At 40.9% G+C, this 26,960-nt stretch overlaps 1 protein-coding gene across 2 annotated transcripts; it reads left to right on the plus strand.

Moving 5' to 3' along the window:
• The first annotated feature begins 847 nt into the window (after positions 1-847).
• KIZ (kizuna centrosomal protein) lies at positions 848-26,960 on the plus strand. 2 transcript variants are annotated; one of them, XM_078596504.1, is made up of 16 exons: positions 848-1,078; positions 2,358-2,420; positions 2,660-2,822; positions 3,597-3,677; positions 4,635-5,133; positions 5,807-6,041; positions 11,771-11,851; positions 14,170-14,307; positions 15,188-15,361; positions 15,880-16,030; positions 16,257-16,398; positions 17,792-17,881; positions 19,923-20,043; positions 20,336-20,509; positions 22,126-22,166; positions 22,968-26,960. In XM_078596504.1, exons 1-16 carry the CDS (start codon positions 1,014-1,016, stop codon positions 23,069-23,071), a joined length of 2,322 nt encoding a protein of 773 aa, XP_078452630.1. In that variant the 5' UTR covers positions 848-1,013; the 3' UTR covers positions 23,072-26,960. The 2 variants fall into 2 exon arrangements, with proteins under 2 accessions (XP_078452630.1, XP_078452631.1); XM_078596505.1 differs by lacking the exon at positions 11,771-11,851.

The following is a 26,960-nucleotide window of genomic DNA, read 5'->3' on the forward strand; positions in this document are numbered from 1 at the left end:
GACTGCTTGTGTTGCAATCGAAACGTCGTATTCTATTATTTTATTTATTTTATTTCTACGTGACTTTACCGAAAGAACCAAAGAGTAAGAATACGGAGTTTAAAGCGCGTGGGTTGACACGGCACGCAAGTCGGCTGCTCAAATGATGCAATCTCTGATGTCCGTGATGGCTGATGGGCCGCGTAAAATAAACTTTTGTTGTTGTTGTGTGTAAGGACAGATACGTTTATATTGATATTATTGTTGATATTGTTGTTTATATTGTTGATAATATTGTTGATATTATTATTGATATTATTGTTATTTTTGATATTATTATTGTTGATATTGTTGTTGATATTTTTGTTGATATTATTGATATTGTTGTTGATATTGCTATTGTTGTTATTATTGTTGATATTGTTGTTGATATTATTGTTGATATTGTTGTTGATATTATTGTTGTTATTGTTGTTTATATTATTGTTGTTATTATTATTGTTGATATTGTTGATATTATTATTGTTGATATTGTTGTTGTTGATATAATTATTGTTGTTGATATTACTGTTGTTGTTGTTGCTAATTCTTCTCTCATTGAGCACGCCGAGTAACGGCCGCGTTGCCGTGACGACGCCCGCCCGGCGTGCGAAACGGAACTATTTCATGCAGCGCTTCAAAAGCCTTTGAACACAAACACACACAACTCATGTTGGGAAAACAAAAAAAAATCCAATTAGATGTTAGTACGCGGCTATTGTGCGTGTGTGTAATGACGACGAGCACGAGATTTGTGCTTTAAGAGAAACATTTTAGCGAGGGAATCACGCCAATGAGCCGCGCGAGTGTTAATTTTTTCTTCCCCCCCCGCACCGAGGGAAACAATTCGCCGCTGCGTACGGAAAAAAAGTTCCGCCCTCCCTTCGCCGTTCGTCGCATCGGCCGCATCATTGTTCTTTGTGTTGCTTAATTAGACATTTATTCTTCGTTGTATTCGACGATATTTGTGCAGGTTTGGTCGCTATTTATCAGATATGTCGTATAACCCCGTTGGGTATTATGCGAATGTGTCGGAGATGCAACAAAGGCTGCACAGCAGGTACAGGCCTTAAACACAAATCTGCTATCTCAGTGCAAAGGATGACAATGTAACGTTTGTTTATCATGCATTTTATACTAACAGATCGGGATAACGTCCTTAATACTCTACTGTCGAATAAGCATGCTGATATACAACATGTATACCCACACACGGTGCTGTACATGGTGGCCCAGATGTCTTGTGACCGCCCCCCCCCAAATGAATTAACCCTTAAAAATGCTTCTCTCTACATATTAATTTCTGTTTTCAAGAAACCTTAAACATTGTTTTTAAGTTTTAGAGAATTAAATGGGGGGTCGCAAGACATCTGGAACATTCTGCACAGTGCCTATGGTCAAATCGCTGATCACAAATAAGTGAATAGCTCAGTGGGATTTACTCGGTAAGATCAAATAGTTTTAATTGTATAAATATATATATTAATTAATTTGTTTACATTTCCCATACGTTGCACTTCTGTCGTGTTTTAGTATTGTAGCGTTCTGAGCCGCCCCTAGATCTGTGAAAAAGCGCTTTATAGCTCATCGGATTCCTCACGCAGTCTAAATAAAGATTCTGATTTTAAACTGAAGATCTGCAGTATCGTGCCTGAAGAATGCTCGGATCGTAGGGGCAGCTGAACAAAATCCACCGCTGCACTGTGATCCTATCCCCGCCCCCCACGGTCACTCACCAGTACTGACCAGCGTGGTGAAGTATGGTCAAAAACCAACCACGTGCTCATCCAGCAGTAGATTGGCTGTAACGTGTGCAGTAAACCACGCAGTGCTGCAGGCCTGCATCGTGTGGGAACCCTAACGCTATTCATGCCGATATCTTCCTGCCAAACAGCTGTAAGCAAAACAAGATGTGATATTTTTTTAAATAAAACATTTACCTAATTGAGATACAACACCTATTTCTTATAGTATGGTGCTGATAGAATAAGGTCAGATGCTAGGACAGATAGGGTACACACAGCATACACATCCTGATGTGTTATCTATTCGGAATAGTAAATAAAGCAATACATTGCATCAAACAATGTATTATAGATTCAGGACACATGACACTTTTACAGCAGTATTTGTTTTATTGGCACATGCATCTTCTTGCGTTAAAGGATTTTGAATTCCGAACAATTGCGTTTGGGACATGACAGTGTATTGAAACTGAACACATTACATACATCACAGGAGCGTGCTATTTAAATAACATGGCAATTACACTTTTCGAGTTTATATAGAGTGCTTGTACCGCTGTAAACATTTCGGATGAATTTGTGTGTTTTTTTCAGTGAGAAAAAAAGATTGGAGCTGGAAAGAAAATTATTTGCATACAGCAAATCAGACCATAGAATGTAAGTTATTAATTAATATTTACTACGCATCAAATTTACAGAATTGTAAAGATGTGATAATTAACATGTATAACGGCTATTTATCTCGCATCGTACCTTGTGGGCAAACATGGACATATGGGGGCCATAGTGCTTTGTAAGGAGTGGAATTTTAAAACAATTTTTTACTCCAACAACAAAAAAGTCTGCGTTGACTATGGCAAATGTGAGGTGTATTTGTGGCCTCAACCGCTGGTCAGTTCCAGGCTGAAGGTGACCAAGCTCCAGGACTACCTGCGGGAGGTGTGCGGACGCGAGCAGACAGCTCGTCATCGCAACCAGAAGCTGCTGCAGGATTGCGAACGAATCGACGTACACGCGACCGCGCTCGCAGCCCGCACGGACACTCTACGCCGTATGAAGGTGGCTGAGATTCTTCATGTAGGGTTTTTTTTTGACAAGGCCCCCAAAAGTTGATTACGTGGCCGAACTTAAAAATCAATTGCGAACCGTGATAATTGCTGCAAAAAACCCCGCGCGTTCAGTTAACTGCTTTTTGTGTTTCGTGTGCTGTCCTTCCTCGTAACTCCGATTAGCATTGTTGGCTACATACGGTGTGAAAGAAGTTTAACATACTTACATACAAATATGGCTGTGTTACATGTGACGGCATTCACATTGTCTGGGTTAAAACACATTGTCAAACAAAAGTGGAGTATCTTTTTATTTTCCTCGTGAATGTTAAGAAGTTTAACATGTAATAGGTGGGAGAAAAAGTAACATTTTTGCAAATACTTTATCCATGGATCGTGATGATGACGTATCCAGTAATTGTTGCGTCACCAGCCCCGTCTCTGGCCCTGATTGGCCTCAATGCAGAATTGGATGTCTTGTTGGGGGTCACCGGATCAAAGTTTGGTTTTGGCTCAGCTTGTCAAAGAGTCAGTGGTAAAGTGTCGATATCGTTGTGGGCCTTGTGCTGGCCTGGTTGAAATGTGCCAGTGTATAAAGGTTATTCGGCATTAACGCTATTAACTATAGCTCCTGAAATAGCTTTCATCATTAACATTTTTATAAAATGAAACGTAACAAAATTGTCAAATATAGTAAACAACTCATCTTCTTAGTAAAATAAGGGACATGTATTACATTATATAGATTTGTAATGACACAGTACTGACATGGATGTGACTTTAGCTGGAGTATGACAAGCAGGTCGAGCAGCTCTATCCATCTTGGAAAGAGCAGCTGGGGAAAAAAAAACAAGAAATCCTCCAGGTATGTGGGCAACTCCAGATTATACACGGCTAATATTTGCTCAATAACAGTTCTGTTATTAGTATGAAGCATTTGCAAAAGCAAAGTAACAGTTTGGATCTTTCATTGTGTGGGTTATAACACGTAGGCTTTAATCATGTAGTTTGTTCGTAAATCTGCCCCTTGATGGGGGCCTATCTTAAAGGCTGAAGCCCTATTAGCATGCGTGACTATGGTCTGATTGGGTGGGCGATTGTTTATAGGTTTTAGGAATAACTGGAATTTTGGTTGGATCTGGCGAGATCTTTTCAAGCTAACTCGAGGTTTCCAAACACATGTCGATATAAAATGTATATATCTTTCATATCATTGTTTTGCACGCCTATAAATTCCATGCAATCAACATTGCCTTCGTGTTATTTGCTATGCACGCTCATTTTTTTACAGAGAGGCAAAAGAGATCGTTTAAAATGTATTTTGACCATTGCTAAGCTCTACATCTAAACACCAATATGCACCTTACTGGGTGCCTTTTGAATTCAATCAAGCATTTGCATTATGAATACAGTGAAACATGGATTATTAAAGCAACTGGAGAAATAGAAGCCTCTCAACAGCAGATAGAGGAGTGCTCTAAAGCTTTATATGTCAAGAAGCGGACACTGCAGGGCTGGCTGTACAGAATTTGTGTTGTTGCAGTGTGAGGGGTTCTTTACAAGTTGCAAGTACCCACTTATGCATTAATTGGGTTTAATGTTCGTATTATAACAGATTAGGGAGTAGGCCTTGTTCAATTGTTTTTTTTTCTCTCTCTCTCTCTCTTGCAAATGCTTAGCATGTGCTTTAGCACCATTGCATCTTTGAAATTAAAGTGCTGTCAGGAATCTTTTGAAGTATGGTATTCGCGTGCAGAATTATAACAAGTCTTTTGGTTGGTGTTAATGGCAATTCGTGCTTATTTTGTTACCTTTTCTGAAGTGTGCAGGAGCAAAACAAGACAATGACAATGATTCCACTCCGCCGTTTTCACGACTGCGCCATCCAGCTGAAGGGTTCATGGATCATTATGGATTAGGCAAAAGAGCAGATATTATTGAGCTCGGTGTGCCCACATATCAAAGACACACACTGCCTGGGGTGTCTCTGGGCCTTGGTCATCATTTACCAGCTGCTGCCTCAACCCCAAATATTGGTGGACAGCTCCATTTCCAAGATGATGGCCCCTTTCTTGATGGCGGGATTGTACACGATGAAGCCAGTTTTGGCCCAAACTACCAAAGGAGGTATACAATGCGTCCGGAATCGCAAGAAAGCTCGTCGAGTCAACTGTCGGATGTGAATGGCAGTAGATCTTTGGAAAGGTCGCAGGGAAATAGTGGCCACGCCATGCAGACTGACGTAAAGGCAGCTGTAGACCCAGCACTTGAGAATGTGGATTCTCGTTCATCGGAGACAGACGGTGAATCTTCTGAAGAAGGTATGAAACATTACCTGTCCACATGTATCGTGTATTCTTAAAATTATTAACACTGCTGCCATTGACTTTACCGTAGTCTATTGTAAATAGCACTGCTTGGCAGCAGTTAGATAATTTTACTGTATAAAAAAAACACTAATGAAATATAATTAGATGTATATATAAATTGTAAGTTGTGGTAAAGAGTTGTTGCCTTCTTGCGTATGGCATAGTGAATCCATAATACAGATTTTGGGTTAGAGCGTGTAAATATCAATGTGTCGTTAAACCTACCACCACCCGACACAGGCGGTAAGGTTTGTTACATAAACAGAACATGCCAATTCGTTACTAGTACAGCACTCCGGTGTATTGGAGAGCAAATCCACGACATGTGTTTTGTTTACGTGACAACCCTTACTAATTGGCTGTGTCGGGTGGTGGCGGGTTTAACGAAACATTTATATTTACGCGATCTAACCCAAAAAACCTATATTATGGATGATATTGGTCTCGAAAGCCTGTGTGTTAAACTGGAATAGTGAATATTAACTTAAAAGTATATGTATTCAAGTTTGAAAGCCGCGAGACAACTTCTGTTGAGGCTTAATGTATTTTTATTACAACTTGGCAGAATAGTAACTTAGATATGGCATTAATAGATTATGGCTCTGTCATTATGATAACTTTACAGGTGCATCCAGAGTGGAAAATGGTTCACAAGATCGGTTTGGCAAAGAACCGTCTACCCAGGTGGAGTTTTTGACGTCTGTCAGAGACAGTAGTGCTTTGAGAAAGGGACATTTAAAGCAACCTTCAGAGATGGGCAGTAGCTCTGGGGCACAGCGGCACGTGACCTATCAGCTGGACCCAAGGCCTGACCAGACATCAACTCCAAATGCAGCCAGGAGCACAAGCTTTGAGGCACAGTAAGTTGAATTTTACAGCAGAAAATTCCTCATTCTCTTGGGGTAATTTGGCTTTGGTGCGGCTTCATGAGCACGTTGATTTTTTTTGTCATGGCAAGTGAACAGGGATACTAAAGATTCATACTCTTATTTTTTTCGGTAAAGTATCTTGATACAGCAACTCTGGCTGTGACGGTCCCACCTGATGACGGAGACTTGTGTTGCCTCCGAAACGTCGTGATTTTTATTATTTTATTTTTTTATTAATTTCAATTTTCTACCTACGTGACTTTACCGAAAAAACTAAGAGTATGAATCCTTGCAGTCACGAAAGCTTCAAATCTAGAAACACTAAAGGTTAGTAGCAATTTAGGACTTGAAGGTTAATTATACTATTCAATGTGGAAAATGTGGGTTGCGGCAAAAAAACAATATTCCTAACTCAAGTTAAATGGTTTTATGTCAATTTTCTTTGCCAAATTCTAAGAAAATAAATACAACAAAAAAGTATGACACTTATATAATTACAAAGTAGAAATCATGATGGCAAAGATAAAATCTTAGCAACGGGGTGGATGATGGTTGTATGTGGAAATGGGGAATAGTAGAATGACCTTGGTTTTCAGGCTCTTTAACATTAACTTTGTTATAAAATTTGATGCAATTGAGATAAAATGTGTATTGCACAGGTATAAATTATCCTGAGTGAAATTTAGGTGAACGCTACGTTTATTTCCCTTTTGCTTCATCGCCGATTGGCAAAAGAGCTTTCACTCTGCGGCTCCCAGTAGGGGGGGTAGTAATACAACACAGAGACCTTTCCTCTTCTGATATGTTTCCAGTGGAAAATTTCATGTAAGTCTGCCAAAAGTCTTTTCATGTATATATGTTCTGCCTGATGAGAATATCGCATCCCTTATCCTGTTATTGTCCTCCATGTTCGTATACAATAGAGGTTATTGTGTTGTAAATTGCGTCAGCATTTACATTATTTCTCGTAAATTGTTCACGTGACCACTCTATATTTTAGTTTAATTTGTTCATTTAGAAATTGTAGAGAATATTTTTTTTGTTATTGTGCAGTGGTTGATTTGCTTGATTTTTTTTTCGAGTAGATTAAGTCTTGAGTTCGAATTTCGAGAAAAAAAAATCCAAACGCAAAAGGCTTTTCTGTGCAACACAAAGAAGGCATGGTCTTGGTCAACATGAATTACACAAAAGAGCAGATGACACAAATGGAAACTGAAAAAAGCAAGCATACGAGAAAACTCAAAAAAGCAGACAAGGGGATACAAAATAGGTAGAAAAAAACCACTCAACATTCCAATTTGTAAAGTCAGCAAATGTGAAGATGGCTACGTTGATAATGGGACATACGACCAAGCTGAAGATGCGGCTTTTCCACTAACTGTTGACACGGCCCTTGTCTGTGGAGATATTGAAAACGATCTCACAGAGGAGAACGCACAAAAAACGGATGACATTGGAATAGATAATGCACCACTGAGCTTTGAAAAGGTGGAGGGAAATTGCGATGAAAACGTGGAGGTTGTTGTTGAAGAGAAACAAGAGACGAAGGTTGAGGGGGAAGAAGAGGGAAATTCTGAAAAGGACAAAAATTGCAGAGAGCATGAGGGCAGTGCTGAAGGCAAAGAGAGAGAAAATAGGTCAGACAGGTGTGTTTATGCATTGATAACAATGCATAAAACAATCCTGGTAATTGTAGATGACATCTTTGATTGTTTTAGCGTTTCCTTTTATAAAAGTACTGCATATACTGATCACCAGGTGTGATGCCGTATGAAGTACTGTGATAATACTGAATTACTATATTTTTCGATGTGTTTCTTGGCGAGCCATCGTGCTTGGCACGCGCTCGGCACGGTGACTGACCTTTCGTTACACATGCCGGGAGCTTCCTTGGGAACTCTTCAGTTTATTCTGGAACTGCTGTACTTAGTTCTTAAAGAATATTCCAGCAAGTGGATTTGAAATGTCACACGTGGTGATGAACAACATGCCATGCGCAACCCAAAAAAACGTATCGGGGTGCAGTTCATCACAACCGTGAAAAGCTATACAGTAGAATGACTGCTGTTTTACGTATGGTGGTTTATACATTATTTACGTGCGCATGAAATTTAAATACACCGCATTGCTTGTCACATTTCTTTTAGTAACGCAGCACTTGTTTTTATAATTTCAAAAATGCAACATCCACTCCAAATCGGGATACGGAATGTTAAATGGTCATTTTTAATCTGTATTGAACCAACGACAAATGCACGTAAAGATAATTGGTTGGCCCTATACAATGGAAAACCATAAAAATGACGCACAATTACCCGTGCAAAAAAGAGCACCAAAAAGCCTTGGGTAACATTCTAATGGAGTGTTTTGGAATGTGCTTTTTCTGTCGTAACACATCGTCATTGCCTTGGTCAAGTCATTTAATGGCAAGGCATAGCAATATCATATAATCAATGCATTTGATGCCCTTCTATTGCCTCGGGTGATTATAGTGATTTTTCCACTAAGGGGAGAATGTTTTCTGGAGTAGGGAGAAGCTAAAACACGCAAAAATTTAAGTCTAATGTGTCCTTTTTTTTTGCCACGTTTATGTTGAGCTCTCTTCACTTTTGACACTGTTGACTTGTGCGCAAATTATTTTCAGATCATCTTGCTTTCCCCAGAAATGTTTTTGTCCAAGTAAGAATGTGATCGGTCTCCTTCCAAATGATGGATCATTTTCATCAATACATTTTCAGACTATCATAATGCATATATGCACTCATCTCGGTACACTTTACAATTGTGATAACATTTTTGACAGTCAGTTTGTCATAGGATAGTTTCAGGCTATTTATCACGACGTTTTAAGTAAATCGAACCTTTTATTTGTGGCATTCTTAAGGATGTTACCTAACCACAGTACTGGTAACTTTAGGACACCAGACAAAGATCACCCTTATAGCCTTTTTATACTTTTGGGGCAAGTACTACTAGCGAGCACCTATGAAGGCTGTCACGGCACACGAGGGAGTGGATGGCCAGCACCACACTAGTGGCGATGTTTACACACCGCACCAGGTACTCATTTGAGGCGGAGTCGAATTAGATAATCATCACTGGTATTGGCCGTGAGCGGGTATCGAACTCGGGTCGCTGGGTTCGTAGCGCAGCATCCTAACCACTACCCTACCGTTCCCCATTTTAGGGCACAGTATTACACGAATAAAAAAGAGAATTGCCATGTAACACTTCAAGTAGAAAACTGGATATATTTTATGGTGTAGTGGTTTTAAACATTTTTGATGAACACTAATTACTTGGCTGAAAACATCTTAATATGTAAGAGGACTGCAGAGCTTGGATCATTTATTGGTGCTGGCTCACTGCCTTGCAGTTTTACAAGTTTGGCTGTTGTTGCTCAGGATTGTGAGATGCAATTTGCACGAACAACATGATAAAAGCCAAAACATTTTGTATAAGAGGACAAAAAATCTTACGCAAGGTTTTCATTTGAAGTTGTCATTGAATCAGGACAATTTTAAGCTACAGTGAAAAGAGTATCATCATGTACTTATTCAATGGAGTATTTCAAATGAGTTGGTACGCCTCGGAGACGTATCCCCTGTATCTAAATTTTGCAGGAAGTTGACCATGTGAGTTACATAATTACCGTTACAAATTTGAACACGTGCGATCCTCTTGATGAAACCCCTAAAACAATGGCATGAATATATTTTTACAAACAAACTTTCCAACAGCTGGTGAGAAATGCATGTTTACTTTTACACATTTGAAAACATTTCCCAACGTCATTAACATTCACAACATATGACTTGACAGCAAGTAGCGAAAGCATGTGTAGTTCTGAGTGTTAGGTAACCAGGTGTGAGATTGCGCAGAGACTTTCCGGCAAGTACATACAGAGTTCCCGCCACGCTCGAGTCATATTCCCTCATTTCTATCAGTCTGAGCAACTGTTGCATGGGCAGCAAAATAGAGTTGGCCGTGCAGGTTATTTTGTTGCAGGAAACCTATTACTCCGTGTTAATAAGGTCTGTAGCGCGCTCCGCACACACCACCCAGAGTTCATCTTGCTGGGACGCCCCTTGGGGAAATCTTTCAATCTCATGTCTATTTCTGAGAACAGCCTCGTAACACGTTGTGCGGTGGGTAAGCTGACATTCCGAGGTGTTTCATGGAGTGAGGCATGGCTGAGGTGAACGTGTCAATTTTGTAGAGGTTGGATGCTGCTGCTGCTGTTTGGAAGGTCACGTGTAGTATTGTTGAAGATTCCATTTAAGGGTAACTGCTAACCCTAACCTTAACCCCTAACCCCTTTCCAGTGTAGAGCACACACATACATATGCTTTTAATGTGTCAGCCAGGGCAGTGGCATGTATGAGGGGCATGTCATTACACCTTATATAACTATATTTATAATATATAGCCTAAAATATTGTGTTCATAATCTGTTGGGAATGGTCAATGTTGTATGAACGCTTGCTCTATACATTACCGGTGAAAGGGGTTATAGCCTTGCAGTAATGCTGTGTCTCAATTAATATCTTGGAAGAGTCTAAATATATATTTTTTTCTCTCTCTCTCTGTTGCTTGGGCAACTGGTGGAGAACTCTGGTGCTGAAAGGGGTGAAGGTCGAGACCTCGGCTTAGAAATTACTGGAAAATGGCGGAACAATTATGTCGCAAGCATACGCTGAGGCCCAGAGGCCCATTGAGGCTTCCACAATGCCACGGGGGTCACTGATGCATGCGGAGATTTTTTTTGTTATTACTTAAAGCGTACTTTTTGCAGATTGGAGGGGATCTTGGTTGATGTTTTAGGGTGAAGTAGGATTTTTATACAGTGCTTTATTTTCAATATTAAAATTCGTTACATTTTCTGAAGGGTTTTGCGTTGTCGATACTAATAAAACGTCTAGAAGGTTTTTTGTTATATTGTGCGCTGAAAATACCACCGTACAATATTAGATGTTCCGTTGTTATGGCATTATCTAAACAATCCAATATATACCCGTGTGGTGGTCTGAAACAATATCCATAAGGAAGTACTGTAAAATTTGTGAAATTGCACCTGAGGGATTGGATGTGATAGAGAGTGAAGAGATTTATAGAAATCTAGTTTGATCTCTTTCAAAGCACGTACGACATTTATGAAACGGCTCCTCTGTTACTTTTTATCTGCATGACTCAAAGAGCACTTTCTCAGCTGCATCCTATCACGGTTCTGCCAACTGTATTGCCAAAAAGCGATTCTTGGTCCGAAGTCTTTTATTAAATATGTTTTAATATGCATTTAAGCTACAAACGAATTGGGCATTCATTCTAGCTGCATAGATTCAAGATAATAATATAAAATTGCTGTTTACTACTTTAATATGCACTTGACAATATTGGCTTATTGATTCGTAAGGTTTAAAGTTGATTGAATGTTTGGTATATGTATAATGTATAAATGTAAATGTTCAAAAAAAAAATCGTATTTATATTTCTCCGTCTATAGACTTAACTTTACATTCACCGATTATTATCATATGCCATTCTCTAGTACTGTATAGACATTAATATGTCAGGATCGCTTCCATAGTAGAAGTTATCATTTGAATGTAACTTACTACAAAGCTGAGATTAATCTCTGGGTGCGTCCTTTCATTTTCCTCCCCTTTTTTTTCTGACCTCTACATCCGGCCTATTGTCCTCACTGTGCTTCAAATGCTAAGTGCGGACCACCCACTATCAGCAGACAAACAGACCGCTGATGAGAGGAACGACCAAGACGAAAATGTGTTTGCAAGCGAAAAGTACGTAATAACATAAATGTTGTGGCATTGAAAACATACTTGCCACTTTTCCCCATCACCGAGAGGGTTATTTTTAGGCTCCCCCCGTGTGACCTCTGCATTTTGTGACTTGAACTGAAGAACTGCCGCAGCACTTTCTCTCCTGCAGCGCAGTACAACTGCGTGGACAAATAGCTCCCTGCTGAGGGTTTAGGCCCACACTTTTGACTCGATGCTGGATTTGTGGTGTAGAAGTTGGCAGATTTGAGGTCAGAGTGGCAGATTTCTTCAGCCACATACCACCTACCCGTATTTTCATTAGTGGTCCCCCCATGATAGATTCCGTGATTGTTTACAATAAATGCAATCTCGGCTGCCTCCTTTTGACAACATTGACAGGTCTATCTTGCCGCTATCGTCTTGAGGGAATCAACGAGCAGAGATTAAAGCCTGGGACCAGGGAAGATTATGATGGATCTTTTATTGCATTCCCCCCTGATTGTGTTAACACCCTGATGTTTTTTTTTATCTGTGAGAGGGACTGAAATCGGCTGCTTTCAAGAGATAGAGAGCACCGCCTGATTGATCACCCGCTTGACTATGAACAAAAATTATAGGGTACAACGTAACGTGCACTAAATCATTGTTTTGCATTATTTGAACGTGAATCTTGCCACAAGTACATGCAACTTAACCGTGTGAACATAATTGTTAATCTTGTATTTGTCCACATCTGGATATGGTAATATATGATTTAAAAAAAATTGTATATCAATTTAAAGAAATACTCTTTTCAAAAATAGTGCTGCTGGATGACGACCCTCCCCCACCTTGTGTTGATCACGGAAGTTGTTTAACTCTTCTTCTTGGTTCTTTCGGTAAAGTCACGTAGAAGGGAAATAATAAAAATAAAACATAATAAAATAATTCTCACGACGTTTCGGCCACAACACAAACAGCCGGACGGCTGCTTGCGTTGTGGCCGAAACGTGAGAAACGTCGTGAGAATGATTTGATTATGTTTTATTTGTATTATTTTATTATTTCCCTTCTACGTGACTTTACCGAAAGAACCAAGAAGATGAATCCCTGCAGTCACGAAAGCTTTAAATCGAAATTGTTTAACTCTGTTTCACCACGCTGGCCCATGGCGAGTTGGTGATGCGGGAGCGGTTTCGGTAGCATTCATCACCGACGATGTTAGCCGCGGTTAGGAATCAAACCCCGGGTCCGCGGGAGTTCACGGTGCCGCAGATCACTGCTTCAGTGCTCACATCCAAATTACTCTGGAGCTCGAGAGGAAAAAAAAAAGGAGATGCTGCCTGCAGTTTGCTGCCTTTGCTGTTCACTTCCAGTAATTGTCAGTAATTTAGGTGTGCAGATCTTTTTGGTGTAATTTGCGAGCATTTATGGAAGTGCTCTTAACAAATGCTGGTGAGTTTGTGTATTCTGATGGAAACCTCGATCATATGCTTAACCCTAGAGAATCAAAAATTGCCCCTCTGCCTTGCACTCAGAACAGAAGATGAAAGCTTAAGTGTATGTGTAAGGTACATTTGTGTTCCTCAGCAACCTGAAACATCTAAAACATTACTATTCTTCACCCACATGGATTGGTTGTGTGCGTGCGCTTTAATTCACGTAATTATATGTTTCGTTGTTATTGATTTTTGTGCATATTGCAAATGTATCCATAGTAAACCCTGATTGAGGCAGCTACAAATTATTCAATACAAGTACCCTGTATAGTGCATTACGTGCGCAATATGTACATTTGTGTGTGTGTGCTGCGTCTGTGCATAGTTCGTGTACGCTTTTGAAGACATGAATGCGTGTCTGTGCAGTATGCACTTTACAGCATTAATATAGTTCTTTATATTTGTGCACTGACAATAATGGCAATGGTGATGCCGATGTCGATGATGAACATATTCCTGGCACTGATCGATAGCATCGAACTGCAAACCATGACACTGGTGTGCGGTAGCGCGGCACGAATTCAGCAACACGTTCTATTTCCAGGCACGGCTAACATCAGCGATGATTATCTTAACTGGTCCTTGACCTCCTCTAGGTCAGCTCAGTCTTGAACGAGTACCTCCTGCGTTGTGCAAACAGCAGTACCGTACTGGGGAAACAAAGGTGTGCGCGTAAGATACTGGCCACGCAATTCCCTTGTGGTTCATGCCGGCCTCAATAGGTGCTCGATAACACCAATTGCCCTGAGACTCTGTAGAGCTATAGGGTGTATCTTTTACGTATTGCGTCTGCGGCCAGTTGCATATGCACGTGATGGTGCAATGGAATACACGAGTGTGTTTGGCTATCTGTGTGCGCAGGTCAGAGTTGACGGTGTCGGGGCTTTTCTACCTCCTGCAAACCATTGAGCAGACGCTGGGATACTGTGAGGAAGCAGGCAGCTCTCAGCTGTATATCTCAACCGCGGTCCGCCCTGCTGACATGGCGCAGGTTATCAGGTGTGCGCATCTGTGTTTTGCCGTTGAAAAATAACTTGATGGTTTTTTTTGGTTTAACAAGTCTGCTTTCGCGACCAACATCCAACATATTTATAGATTTTCACAGAGTAAATATAAATGTGTTGTTAAACCCTACACCAGCGTTGGTGGAATTCTCCGCAATTCTGGCTGTCGCCTGATGAAGCTGATTGTAATCGCCAGCGAAATGTCGTACTCTAATAGTAAATGTGGGTTTACTCTCCAACATTCTGGTGTGCTGAACGAGTATCGAAATGGTATGTTTTGTTTACGCGATCTAACCCAAAAAACCTCCTTTATTAGTGATATTTAAATTTAAAGCTTTCGTGACTGCAGGGATTAATATTCTTGGTTCTTTCGGTAAAGTCACGTAGAAGGGAAATAATAAAATAAATAAAAATAAGACACAATTTATTTTATTATGTTTTATTTTTATTATTGTATTATTTCCCTTCTACGTGACTTTACCGAAAGAACCAAGAATAGTGATATTTAGTTCTTTATGTCGCCACGGTGTAATGGCTAGCATACTGGACATTCAATACAGGAGTCACCGGTTTGATCTCGCGGCGTGGCAGCTGAAACAAATGAGTGAATATTCTTAATTTCCCTCGTTGCTGTCCAGCTAGGAGTATAAACAGGGCACACAACGGCCGATCGACGCGTGTTTTGGGGTAAAGTGTGGGTACTCCCATATATATTACTGTGTATTAATGTTGTACAGTGTTTAGAGTGATGACACTTGCAATGATTTGAGTAGACAAGTTCAGCTACTGAATAGCGACGTGATTATGAATACCGTGCATATGTAAACTACACTCATCAACATTTCCGCTCAATTGACGCTGTCATCCTTTTCCAGGTTTTCCAATAGTGGCGGTGGCTCTTTGGAAGAAGAGCGGCCAGAGCTGAGCATGCTGGGAGCTGTGGTTCTGCAGCAGCTGCAGAGGTTGTCCCAAGAGACGACTGATGGTTGCCTGCTGCCAGAGGGACTACTCACTGCAGACCTGACTCCAGTCACTGCGGACACACTACGGTGAGGCTTACTGCGTCACCAGACAATTGGCTTCTGACAAAGTATGTTTGTGTTGATGATGGCCGTTTGTAAGCATCTTCAGGGACAGAGGCTCTTCAAGTTGTAGCGATTTAAATCAGCTTGTGCAATTGTTGTAGGCACAGTACCGGTGATATTGAGTCATTCCAAAGTTGTGAAAAGGTTCACATTTTTTAAAATAAAATATGATTTTCCCCAAAGTAATATATTTGTATTTGTTTTAAATTCCATTAAATTGTCGTTGGTATTGGGACTCAGAAACGTGTTCGACTTTTACTGTCGAGAAGTCACGATGCTCGCCGACTGCAGAGCAGACATTCCCAGTTGATATAGCCGATTAGCACGGTTGGCTACATACGATGCGAAAGGAGTTCAACATACAGGGCCTTTGTCAACGAAAAACAGGGCATTCAGCATATTGGCTTCGTCATTGCTTAAACAGATATGTTTACAGACTGTCCAGGCAGAGAAAATCAATGGTGTAAACACATGTTTTGTAGAGCCCACCTGCAAGTGGATTCGGGGCTGTTGTGGGAGCGCTGGTACAAACACGCTCTTCATCTCATCCACCACGGGGCCCTGTCCATCAGTGACATCGCCACTCTCTTTGGGCCACTGCTTGTCTCTGAAACTTGTGAGCATCTCCCCAAGGTATACTCCACTCGACACCCTTGTGCGTTTCACTCGCCATGTATTTTTGAGACTCGGTGAGGCTTTGCGTGTTTTGTAAATAATCGGCATTATTATTATTGAGGCATTTGAAGAATGTGAAATAGGGTGTGTTAGTTTAACAAATGTGGTTGCACACACACACACTGTTACTAATTAACACGAAAGAGGTTTTCTTTTTCTTTTCTCATTTTGCTAACACACACAGGCAGTAGAACTCCTGAAAAATCTTCTAGAAGGAGAAGAAGCAGTTTCACCTGACAGGTCTTTGAGTCAGGCAGCCTCAGATGACTCGGGATCTCTGTCCAAGAGCGACAGACTGAGCCAAGCCCAGCTGGTTAAAACCCTCGGTATTGTTTTACTGTTTTTGCAATGATTTAGCTCGTTCGTAATTACTGTTTGTTTAACAATGTGGTCACATTTTATAACGCTTCATAGAAATTCAGATGTCTAGCAATTCGTGTGTAGAATTCAAAGGTTAATTTACGAATTCACCCACTCCACTTTCAAAATTACAACTTGGGTTTAATTTTAGTGAATAATGCTGTACAGTTTTGTAAAATGACACTTGCGAATGAGCACAGGCTGGGAAAAAAGATTTGATCGTGACATTTTATAAAAGTATTGTACTTTGGACCTATTTTATATTTATCACGTAAGCCGTTCGGTTGCCGATGCTTTTCTTTTCTCAATCATTCAAGTCATTCTTGGAGTGATATTCTTGAAATTGATATCTTGGCTCTAATATATTCTATACACCATTTTCATGATTTGACATATGTGTCTAACAACTAAAACACGGCAAAGTGTTCTCAAGGTATTCAGAAATTGCAAAATGAACGAGACTAAATAAACATAAATAAATAAAAACCATCGTACAGAGTAAAACATTCGGGCATAAGCTAAATTCACATTGCACGAGGTTTTTACTGGCCAAAACAAAACAAAAATCTGTAGAATACAATTAGACAACATAAATCCTTTCTCAAATTTCTTATTAGCGCAGAAGCCAGTAATCAATACGGGTCGTTTATCTTTGCATCCTACGGAAAGCTTCGAGATTTCGTTCCATCTAGTCCTGTAATTTTCAGAAGGCCATATTGAAGTGGCTTCCACCATCCTGTCACAGCTATTGTTTGTAGCCATCAGCGTTCAAGTGAGTTCCTCGGTTGAAGTTTTTTTTTTTAGGGGACAGAAATTTTGAAGAGATGATTATAACGGTGTTTTTATTGGCTGCGCCCGGGTGCTTGTGTGAAGGACTTTGAGGTTACCTAGCTGCAGAGCTTTGACAGCGCTGAAATAGCCACAAGGACTTTGTTCACTGATTGGCTGATTGATTTGCGGCTCTGCGATTGCTGTTCCTTGCTGTTTGGATGTGGGGAAAAAAATAATTCGCCAATCTGTTGTAGCGTTCACCCGTTTTTGGTTTGGAAGTTTGTTGTTTGAGCTTGTCTGTTCTGGAGGTATGTTAAGAATTATAAAAGTTGCAACGAAATGACGAACGAGCGGGAACTCGCCTTGCTAATTTGCGACTCAAAAGAGGTTTTTTTTGATGTAGAAAAATCATTTTCTCATAAAAGGATTGGAGTAAAATTCAGTAAAATTGTGTCGTAAATAAATATCGGCCGTTGTAGGTATATATGCCTTTGGTATACATAGTGCAGGGCATTTGTAATTACCAAATAGTCGTGTATGTCCGTCTCTCTCCAGTCTTCACGCAAATTGTGCATTCTCTCATTGCAGAGTCACAAGCATACCAGCAGATGCGACAATGTATACTGAAGCAAGATACCCTTGATGATAATGCCCCTTCACTGGATCCAAAGGAATCAAGTAATTATGAACAAAATAAAGCACTCTTCGTAAAAATGCTTTCTGCACGGCACAGTTTGAAAAAAAATAACATTAGCTGATGTTTTCCACTACTATCATATAGATGACTACGGTCATGTTTTGTACTTCTTAATTGAAAATGCATTATCTTTTGCATCTTCGCATAGATGTGCATTTTGCTCTTCACAATGACAGTCCAGATTGATCACACACTTTACATACTGGAGTCGGTGACTGTCGAGACGAGAGAAGGTGATATAATTTTACATTTCCCATTGCCAAGCCTCCGCTGGATGAAGGTCTCCCCCATCTACTGTTGGCCATGAGTGATTTTTTACCATACTTCACCATGCTGGTCAATGTAAATTGGTGAAGGGGAAATTCAGATGATAGGAGCCACTGATGCTTTGCGTGGCCGTGAATCGTTCTCAGGTCGCTGGATTCATAGTGGGGAAAAATATTCCCTGGTGATTCACGCACTTGATATCCGAGATTTTGGCTACCCGCGCATTGCGGTTGGCTATGTATGGTGCGAAAGAAGTTCAACATACATCTCATCTGGAACTCTACTCGACTGCATCGAGAGAGAGAGAGAAAGAAAAAGAAAGTGCTGAGATTAAGCGATGAGAGAGAATGTGATGCGAGAAAGTGATGAGATAATTTTAATGTATTTAATAGCTTATGTATTTATTGAAGGTAATTCATTACAAAGATAGGTTTTGGTAGGCCAATATCATTATCCGCGAAATTTGCTGTTCATGAGCATCTCCAGAACGTATCCCTCGTGAATAACGAGGGAACACTATAATTACCATTCCATTTGTGTTGCTCTCACTCACAAATCGCAGTCAAATTACCAAATAACATGCAAATTGCTATCACTCGCGAATAACGAGGAAATACCACCCCTCTGCCCTAGTCAAAATTATCTTCCCTTCCAAGCAGAATGTCATACGTGCATCACGAGAGTGGGCTATATGGATGTTAATAAATTAATGCATTCATACACACACACCTACCTACATAGTATGCATGGTGGTCAATTCACAATCCTTTCCCAGCTCCGCCAAAAAATACACGATGCTCGTGCAATAAGCAGAATTGTTATCTTGACTGAAAGACTGGTCAGTTGTTGATGAAACACAAGTACTTATTAATGTTATTGTTAAGCCTGTTAATGCTTGAAAATGGTATCGGCATTATTTTGCGTTTGAATGTGACCGACGAGAATAATTTCAAGACGTGTAGTACTTTTATTTGATTTCTTATGCTCGACAATAGTACTTCCAAGTGTAACAGTGCATTAGCGTGATGGTTGTTGCTTTAGAATCTGTTACATCTAGAGGTCACGGCTTCTATGTTCGGAACATAGTGCTGCTGAATAGATATTTTTTCTCTTGCAACTTATCACTGCCGAGTTAAGCTGCATTGCTGTTACTCAGTCTCTGGCTGAAAGCCTTTGCAATCCCCGTCACTACCGTGTCAGATTAAAGCTTACACATACGTAGCCAGTTATTTGATTTCTCACCCCCTCTTCCCATAACACTGTTTCGATCGCGGGATGACAGAAAAAAAAGCCTTGCAGAAGGTTCATAGGAGACGAAGATGAAGGGCTATTGATGGACAGTGGATACTCGGTGTTCCAGTTCAGTAGTTTCTATCTAGAGATATCCAGCACCTGTCGGGGGAAGTGTTTGCGGTGAGAAGGTGCCACATTCTGTTGCCTCGTACCAGTTCTGCACGTGAACGTCGGCACATTCACTTAATGGAATCGTTCCGATAATGAAACACCAGTAATGATGATACGTCTACGAACATTTTTCCGGGTTTTAAAAAGTGCCATTCACATTTTCCGTAATTGAGTAAATGTCATCATATTGTTTTTTGTTATATATATGGCATGACATTGTAAAATGTCAAACGCCTATCCAAAAGGTTTCAAAACTTGAAGACTGTGCTCCGCTAGAGTGTAATGGTTTTTAAGAATAGCGTTGTTTTTTTGATTGCCATCCACGTGTATTTTTTTTACGTATCCATCAAGGTGCAGAGAAATTGTTGAGGAATGATGGCACACAAGCTGAATCTGACGACGACGACGATGATGATGATGATGACATAGAAGCCTTGTTATCTCCAGGTCGACAGAAAAGTGTCCAATCAAGGTGATTGTACACAAAAAATATATATTTTATTTTATTACATATTCTGTAAACACATTTATTCGTGTTGTTTGTCGTCACTGCTGTTGTGGCTCAGAGTACAATCTCACGTGAGCATTGATTGTAATGACAGAGTGATCACACTGAAATTTGACTTGAGAACATACCTGTTTGACTTTAGAATGTACCTACTTCCAATTTAATCAACGGCGACTGTTCCTCCCGAAACGTTTTAAGTTTTTTTTGGTATATATAATCCAACTGAAATTTATTCTGCCATTTGACACGTACTCAGGGATCTGGAAGGGGCAGTGCAGCTTTCACCCGGAGCTTCAGGCAGTAGGAGCAGCCCCGTGAAATCATCCAACGACGGACGATCCCAAACTCCATCACCCAAACCTCTCGCGGTCAACGCGGAACACTCACCACCAAATGAAGCGACTGGCACTACGCCCCCGCGGGGACCAAGGTAAAACATGTTTTGGCTGGAAAGTGTCCAGAGATCTTCAAGGTGTAAATGTGGGCAAGAGTTGCTTGTGTGTGTGTGTGTGACTAAATAGCTCGCCGTACCATGGCCAACGCTACGAGCACAAAAACAACACCGCTAAATGTTGCTTATCCCAACTCCAGAAAAGGTAAAGGTGCAGCCCTGCAATTGATAGTTCGTGCTCCCGTTGGGTGCCACGGTGGTAGGATGTTAATTACCTCACCTGGTATACAGGAGGAGGTTGTTGGTTTAATATGTATATTTGGAGTTTGCATTTTCTCCTTGTCATCGCATGTATTTTTCTCTGGGTCCTCCGCTTTTTTCCCTCCACATTTATAAACATGCGTTTCGAGTATTTGGCTGCTATAAATTTACACAATCATAAGTCACTTAGTGGAGCTATCATTTGTGGCCAGGTCATTTCTGGAAAAGAGCCATATCGCTCAGTGGGCCTTTCCTGCTAAAATAATACTAGTTTAGTTTCTACTGCAGGTTGAAGGGACTCCACTAGAGAGAGCTCTGGAGAACTGCTCTAGAAGGTATTTGGCCTACTTCTCCACAATGCCCAGGCATCTTGGGAAGTACCCACACTTTTCCCCAACAAGTGACCTGTGATCCTAAACGATTTGTTGCTGTACATATGTGTTTTTATTTGTTTATTTCAGGGAACTATACGCAGTAGCATAACGGTGCATTTTATGTGAATTCTATTTTCATCATTAAAGGTTTAAAGATTCAGCCCCCAGTTGTAATTCAGTTCAGAATCTATTGTTTGTTTATTATTGTACTGAATGGTAGCGCCTCTAGTGGCTGCATGGGTCACATAAAGCCATTACATGCAATCCGTAGACATCCAAAAACATTGATTCTTCACACGATTCGGTGCATGTGTAGTGACTGACTTGGAGACATAACTCGTGGAGGCAGTTGTTTAATTAACACCGAGCACACTTTGTACACTTTATACAATACATACCCTACATTGTTACCCACTCTGTCCTCTCGCTCAAACGCAACTCTACACTGGTTGCTAGCCTACACACACAACGCTTAGCCGTCTGACACTGACGGCGCTGAACTAAGACAGACAACTACTTTGAGTAGCGTAATATATCAGATGAACGACGACAGGGATCCCACTCCAAACGATGGCCCCGAGCTCCCGCTCAGGGTCCCCTTTTATCCTGTTAGCGTGGCCTCGCTCCGCACCGGCCACGCCCCCTTTCTAGAACCTACTAGCGGCCCTCGACGTGTCCCTTCCGTAACCTTTACCCTAGATCCCTCTCGGGTCTATCACGTGGCCTGCTGCTGTCAGGGCTGCTACAAGCTGCAGATCCCCTTCCCTGCCAGCAGCCAGCGCTATGCTACTTAGTGACTAATTCTATGTCACTACACATGTAACATAAGCTTAAAGGATATTAATCGATGCATCGCCACACATTTATTCATAACATTAAAATTGTCAAAGCAGGATATGTTGTGTGCACATAAAATCGTGAGTCCAAGACATGTTTTGAAAACCTTTTTGAAAAACGGCCATAGTTGAAAAGTGTTTAATTTCAAGGTCCTATTTAATGTCTTTTTTTTCTCTACCAAAGGGAATCGCAGACCACTGCTGCCTCAGGATTTAATAAGAAAGGTATGTACGGGAACAAAGCCGCTTGATGATATTGCTAAAGCCCAGATAATGGGATTAACCATTTGGGTTAAACTGCAATTCACCTTATTTCTTAATCAAACTAGAAGTAAGTTCGAGTGAAACTTGTTTATTGCTCATTAATGAAACAATATGTAGACAATACCAAGGTAAAAGCTTTTAAACATGATACAGTCTGATGCGGTTTAATTCGATTGTTCACGGTCCTGTTTTTGCATTAAAAAAAAACATTAAACATATAAAATATTAAAAAGTGTACCTTTGAATTGCACGTCTTTGATTTACTCATTAAAGCAACGGTTTGAATTTGCAATGTGAGGTGCAATTTTACAAAGCATGTTACAATTCTGAAAGGCATCTCTCATTACTGTATACCTTTCACAAGGGAAATGCATTACATAAATCTTGCATCTCCAGATGGAAGGAGAGTAATTTTCTGCATGAAAGAATACTTGGGTGTTTGAATTTGTAATATGTGCAGAGTAAAAAAAAATAAAAAATATCGGGGAGAATCATTTCAGGCCAGCCTCTGCTGTGGGCTGACTTGTAACCGAGTCTTTCAACAACCATGATTCGATTGCTTTGGGTTTTCGGCTTTCTCAATTTTGCACTTCTTTGAAGACCTGTTTGGCGCAAACGGTGAAAGGCAAACGGTGAAAGGCAAACGGTTGTGGTATTTCTAATGCCGGCCTGCGCAATGTGTTTTTGAGTGCGATAATACTGCAGAGCTGCGAGCCGCGTGCGAGTTAATCTCCCTTCTCTTCCCCTGTCTCCGCGTGCCAGCATTCTGGGGCGATTCGGACGACAGTATCTCAGACGCTGATGTCATCCTGAGTCCACGTGGTCAAGAAGCAAGGGCAGATGACTTTGATGACTTTTACGATTAAAGGTTTTTAGCGAGGCTTGAACAATGAATGTGGATGCATTTAGATGTTGTTATGCTTTTTGGTGTGTGCTTTACATTATCCAGTGCTACTGTGATTTAGTTATGCATTTTCACAAGAATGATTTACATTTGTATTGTTCTGTCTCTTCATTTTGCAAGGCTCTGTCGCCATCTTATTTGTATCACCAGTTGTAAGGTTTACCTCCTTCAGTAAAATAGGTTATGTTTGTCGTGCTGTAGTAATAATAATTACCAAAAATTTCAGCCCTTTGACAATCCATTCCTGGAGAAAGGCCTCCCCCTGATATCGTGCCATTGCCACTTGTTTGATCATACTTGACCACATAGGTCTGCAGTGTGGGCTGGTCAAGGTGGGTATCAGGACCAGTTAAGATATCACTCTTCCAGTGCACTCAGCCATGGATGGACATCGAACTCGGGTCGCCAAGTTTGTATCCCAGCGAGGGAACTACTGGGCCACATGATCACACCACGTTCATTTAGTCCTCGCTATTTTCCTGCGAAAATGGGAATTGTCTTAGTGGCTGTGCCGGTGATTCTGTTAACAATGGGAAATAACCCGTGCCTTCATGCGGTTGTCACGAGTGAATGCATTTCCCGGCATGCACAGCCGACCCGGTGACTCGATCGTCAATTGAAAGCATCAAGCTGTAGTAATGGGTTTTTACCCTTTCAACTGGTACAAAAACTGACACCTTTATACAAGGCATCATGTTTGCAATAACCACAACACAAGCAGTCAAAATGCAAACAAAAAGAAACAACTCTGATGATGATGATATGCACTGTCCTTGAAGTTGATTGGTCCACACCCGAGACAGCTTTTCTTAGAGCCTAGTCTCCATTGGTGTTAGAGCATCAAGCTGGTTAATTTTTTTTAAAGGCTTGGGTATCGGATTTGGCCACTGAATGCTGATTGGTTGTTGCCAGGCCACGCCCAGCCAGCTAGCGTCATCGTTGCAGATTGTGCAAAGGAGAGGCTTAGCGCTGGACAGATGGGGCAGAGACTTAACAATTTCAAAAGGTTTTGATTTTAATTGCAATGATTTATGAAGTTTACTTTGCGTTATGGAAGAAACTTAAAAGTTTAAACTGTTTAAAATGTTGTTCCACCACTTTAAACATATAAAAATATCCAGGATAATAATGTTTCATATTAAAGATGTGTAAGTTAATTTGGCCTTCCTGATAGCGGCCTACGTTGTTTTATAGCAATGTAATATTAGTAAGATACTTAACTCATGACCACAATGGAATACATGAAATGTTTCCAAACATGAAAAAATTCATAATAGAGGTGTTTGGGTTAGTTTTCGTAAGTATAAATGTTAAACCCGCCAACATCCGACAGCCAATTAGTAATGTTTGCCACGTACACAAAATATGGTAATTTACTGGTTCAGCACACCGGTGTGTTGGAGAGTAAACCACAACATTTACCCTCCAACACACCAGTAACGAATTGGCATGTTTTGTTTAAATGACAAACCTTACTAATTGGCTGTGACGGGTTTATATTTGCTCGATCTGACTCAAAAATCTCTTATGAATAATATTAATGGCAAAATCCTACGACGTTTATTTGCAAGGCTGTAAATTGGTCTAGAAAACTTTTGACGCTTGAAATCCTTGAATTATGTTGCAATTTACTTTATAATTTTAATAAATGCGCACCCCAATAGTCGTGCTGTTTGGAAGGGTACTGCCTGCATATCAAATATAATTATTTAAACATGTAATGCACAGCAGGTGACACAATGAATCTGTAATGTTCCAAATAGCACTGCAGCTGGTTTGAATCTTAAGACTACATGTGTAGTGAGTTCAACTGAGTCGCAGTCGTACTCTTGGCGGCAACACATTTATTTAACACCAACACACGGAGTAACTGCCCCTTAACAGACTAGCAACCTCTGGTGGTGACCACCAGGCTAACCACGCTAATCACGCCGTTACTAGCTACAACGGACCGGACCACAGCTTGGGTCCCGGTCCACGTGTTGGAGACTCTGTAGGACGTAGACGAAGGTTTCTTCAGGATGAACAACAACGCCGGTCTCTCTGGGGGACCCGGCTTATATCCTCTGCGGCGTGGCCGGCTCCGCCCTTGGCCACGCCCACCTTCCAGAACCCTCGAGCAGGATCTCGACCCTGACACGTGACCACCCCTAGCACCCACTTGGGGCCCCTGTGTAGACTTAACCGGTCACGTGTCCTCTGGGGTCAACCAGAGTGCCACGGCTTTTAGTAACCCCATTTCCATGGCCGGCACTCCCACACCCCATCCTGTAGGCGCCGGCACTGCACGCTGAGCGTGGTGTCATCCAGCGCTATCGATCAGCGCACGCCTTGCCACTCTAGGGCCGGCACCTCACAGTGACATCCCGCGATGTCACTACACATGTAAAGGACTGAAATTTTTCATGTCTTTGTGCCACAAACTGACCTTGCCTAACCCATTTTATAAAAAATATATATCCAATGGATTGGTTGGAATGGTATTGTCTTGGAAGTCAATACTCTCTTAATGGTGTTAGTGAAAGAGATTTTAGAGCCAATGTTGGATATTAAAAAAAGATGACGTCTTAGTGTAAAATCATTTTGTATTCTGCTGCAGCCATATATTGCTTTTCAAACCTTGATTCCTGGTATATAATGGCTTATTTATTTTGCCATGAAAATGAAAGTTTTTGTCCTTTATACATGATCGGTGGGCTGGTTGTCCTGTTTGCATTTATAAATGAAGACGGTGGAAAAAAAAGGCCTATCCAAGCCGACTGCATTCTGTCAGAGGAGCATAATACAGATTGTGATAGCAGGAATGCTGAGTGTCTTTATAATCAACGGCAAAAGGAAACGGCGGAGAACCTTTTACATGCAAGCGATGAACCCATTTTGAAAGAAGAAAAAAAACATATCCCCAGGCTCCTTCAATCAAAAGGAGTGCAAATTATAGTTGACAATATTCATATATCCTCGAAATAAATTCACAGAGTGAACGAGAAGTGACATCGTAGGGGAGAATTTGAAGCTTTGGCCCAGCGGATAATTGAGCACGTCTGAGGGACTCGGGCAAGTTAATTTAGAGCCCAAGTAAATGGGGCAGATTCTCATATCGCCGAGGGAAATGGAATTCATTGCCGGCGAGCTATCGAGGCGTGTGCAATGTGAGACTAATTTCGCTTCCTTCACCGACTGCGTGTGCGAGCGAGCCTCATTTCTTTCTCCAATCTCGGGTTTGTGGCAAAATAAAATAGTAATAATAAAAAAAAGCCTGTGATGCGCCTAGAGTTTGCAAACAGCAATTCCTCAAGTTTGTTGCCGTTCGGACTTTTAATCAGATCTCCCCGGGAGTATGTTTTTTTGTGCGTACGCTTTTACCCCTGAACATGTTTGAACACTCTTTGGGTCTTTCGGTAAAGTCACGTAGATAGAAACATAATAAATAGTATGGTGGACTGTTCAACGCATTTTTTTTCCAGAAAAAGCTAGTTAACGTATATTGTCGGGCAGAGTGGTGGCGCAGTGGTTAGGCACTGGGATGTAAACGTTGCAACCCGAGTTTGATTACCAAGCATGGCTAGCGTCACTGGCAAGTGAAAAATCAGTCTGGGACGCCCCATCAGTTCGTCACACTGATCAGTGTGGTGAAGTATGGTCAAGCAGCTTTCAAGACTAAATCAGAGTGAGAAGCCCTTCACCATGCAGTCGGTTGACAAAGGGCTGTAATTGTAATAATGCACGTTATGTCCCTATTTTAATTAATATAACTTGTCGCTGGGAAATGCAGAACAGGTCTACTGTATGTTTTATAATTTACAATGTATACTTTAGGACTCTTTATATTAAAACGTGCCTTTCCCAAAACA

The sequence above is a fragment of the Lampetra planeri genome, chromosome 7, assembly GCF_965212315.1.
Source record: "Lampetra planeri chromosome 7, kcLamPlan1.2.h2, whole genome shotgun sequence".
Classification (NCBI taxonomy): domain Eukaryota; kingdom Metazoa; phylum Chordata; class Hyperoartia; order Petromyzontiformes; family Petromyzontidae; genus Lampetra; species Lampetra planeri.

Bases quoted from the DNA above. Each gene is read 5' to 3' on its own strand.
- KIZ (XM_078596504.1), top strand. From the start codon at position 1,014: ATGTCGTATAACCCCGTTGGGTATTATGCGAATGTGTCGGAGATGCAA. The intron at 3,678-4,634 runs GTATGTGGGCAA...CCTTTTCTGAAG, and splicing joins AAAAACAAGAAATCCTCCAG to TGTGCAGGAGCAAAACAAGA. The intron at 22,167-22,967 runs GTATGTACGGGA...TCCGCGTGCCAG, and splicing joins CTCAGGATTTAATAAGAAAG to CATTCTGGGGCGATTCGGAC.